Source organism: Callorhinchus milii, unplaced genomic scaffold (genome assembly GCF_018977255.1).
Source record: "Callorhinchus milii isolate IMCB2004 unplaced genomic scaffold, IMCB_Cmil_1.0 Scaffold10, whole genome shotgun sequence".
In the NCBI taxonomy this organism is placed as follows: domain Eukaryota; kingdom Metazoa; phylum Chordata; class Chondrichthyes; order Chimaeriformes; family Callorhinchidae; genus Callorhinchus; species Callorhinchus milii.
In genome coordinates, this window is record NW_024704751.1 from 964542 (window position 1) to 965976 (window position 1435).

The 1435-nt window shown below is 57.7% G+C and overlaps 1 protein-coding gene across 1 annotated transcript in view; it reads left to right on the plus strand.

Annotated features, from left to right (window-relative positions):
• camkk1a (calcium/calmodulin-dependent protein kinase kinase 1, alpha a) overlaps positions 1–1435 on the plus strand; it is a 9668-nt gene extending 8233 nt beyond the window's left edge. Inside the window, 4 exon segments of the mRNA XM_042338550.1 lie at positions 1–45; positions 163–236; positions 839–926; positions 1241–1435. Coding sequence (XP_042194484.1) covers positions 1–45; positions 163–236; positions 839–926; positions 1241–1435 — 402 coding nt within the window.

The following is a 1435-nucleotide window of genomic DNA, read 5'->3' on the forward strand; positions in this document are numbered from 1 at the left end:
GTGTGGGCTATCGGGGTAACGCTGTACTGCCTGGTGTACGGGAAGGTAAGTGCTACTGTAATCACAGCCCGTGGCCGCATGGCCTCAGTGCAGACCTGTTTTACTCACGCGTGTGTGATACACGTGTGTGCTTTGCTGATGCAGGTGTTTGCTTATCCACAGTGTCCGTTTATGGACGATTACATCCTTGCACTACACTCCAAGATTAAGACGAAGCCGGTGGTGTTCCCGCTGAGGTGAGCCATTCCACAGTCAGCTCCTAACATTACCGCCAGACACACACACACCCCTGTACTGACACACACACCCCTGTGCTCACACACACACACCCCTGTACTGACACACACACCCCTGTGCTCACACACACACACCCCTGTACTGACACACACACCCCTGTGCTCACACACACACACCCCTGTACTGACACACACACCCCTGTGCTCACACACACACACCCCTGTACTGACACACATACACACACCTGTGCTGACACACATACACACCCCTGTGCTCACACACACACACCCCTGTACTGACACACACACCCCTGTGCTGATACACACACACACACCCCTGTGCTCACACACACACACCCCTGTGCTGACACACATACACACCCCTGTGCTCACACACACACACCCCTGTACTGACACACACACCCCTGTGCTGATACACACACACACACCCCTGTGCTGATACACACACACACACCCCTGTGCTGATACACACACACACACCCCTGTGCTGACACACACACACACCTGTACTGACACACACACCCCCCTGTGCTGACACACACACACACACAACTGTACTGACACACACACCTGTATCTCAGACCGGAGACGGGAGAGCAGCTGAAGGATTTGCTGTTACAGATGTTGGACAAAAATCCAGACACCAGGATCACCATCCCCCAAATAAAGGTTAGACCGGAGGGATGGAGGGACTGAGGGAGGAGGGAGGGTGAGAGGGAGGGCCTGAGGGAGGAGGGAGGGTGAGAGGGAGGGCCTGAGGGAGGAGGGAGGGTGAGAGGGAGGGACTGAGGGAGGAGGGAGGGTGAGAGGGAGGGACTGAGGGAGGAGGGAGGGTGAGAGGGAGGGACTGAGGGACGAGGGAGGGTGAGAGGGAGGGAGGGAGGTAGTGAACGAGCTGGGGATCAGTGATGGTGAACTCTGTTTACCCCTCTTGTTAACACTGGGGGGTGCTCCCCGCTGACCGTTGCCCTCGCTGTGAGCAGACGCACTCCTGGGTGAGCCGGGAGGGGGCAGAGCCGCTGCCGCGGGAGGAGGAGCATTGCTCGATTGTGGAGGTGACGGAGGAGGAGGTGAAGAATTCGGTCAAACTGATCTCCAGCCTCTCAGCCGTGGTGAGCAACACTGCCCCGGTCACCAGCCAGTCCTCACCCTGGTCACCCCCGACTCTGACCGCATGA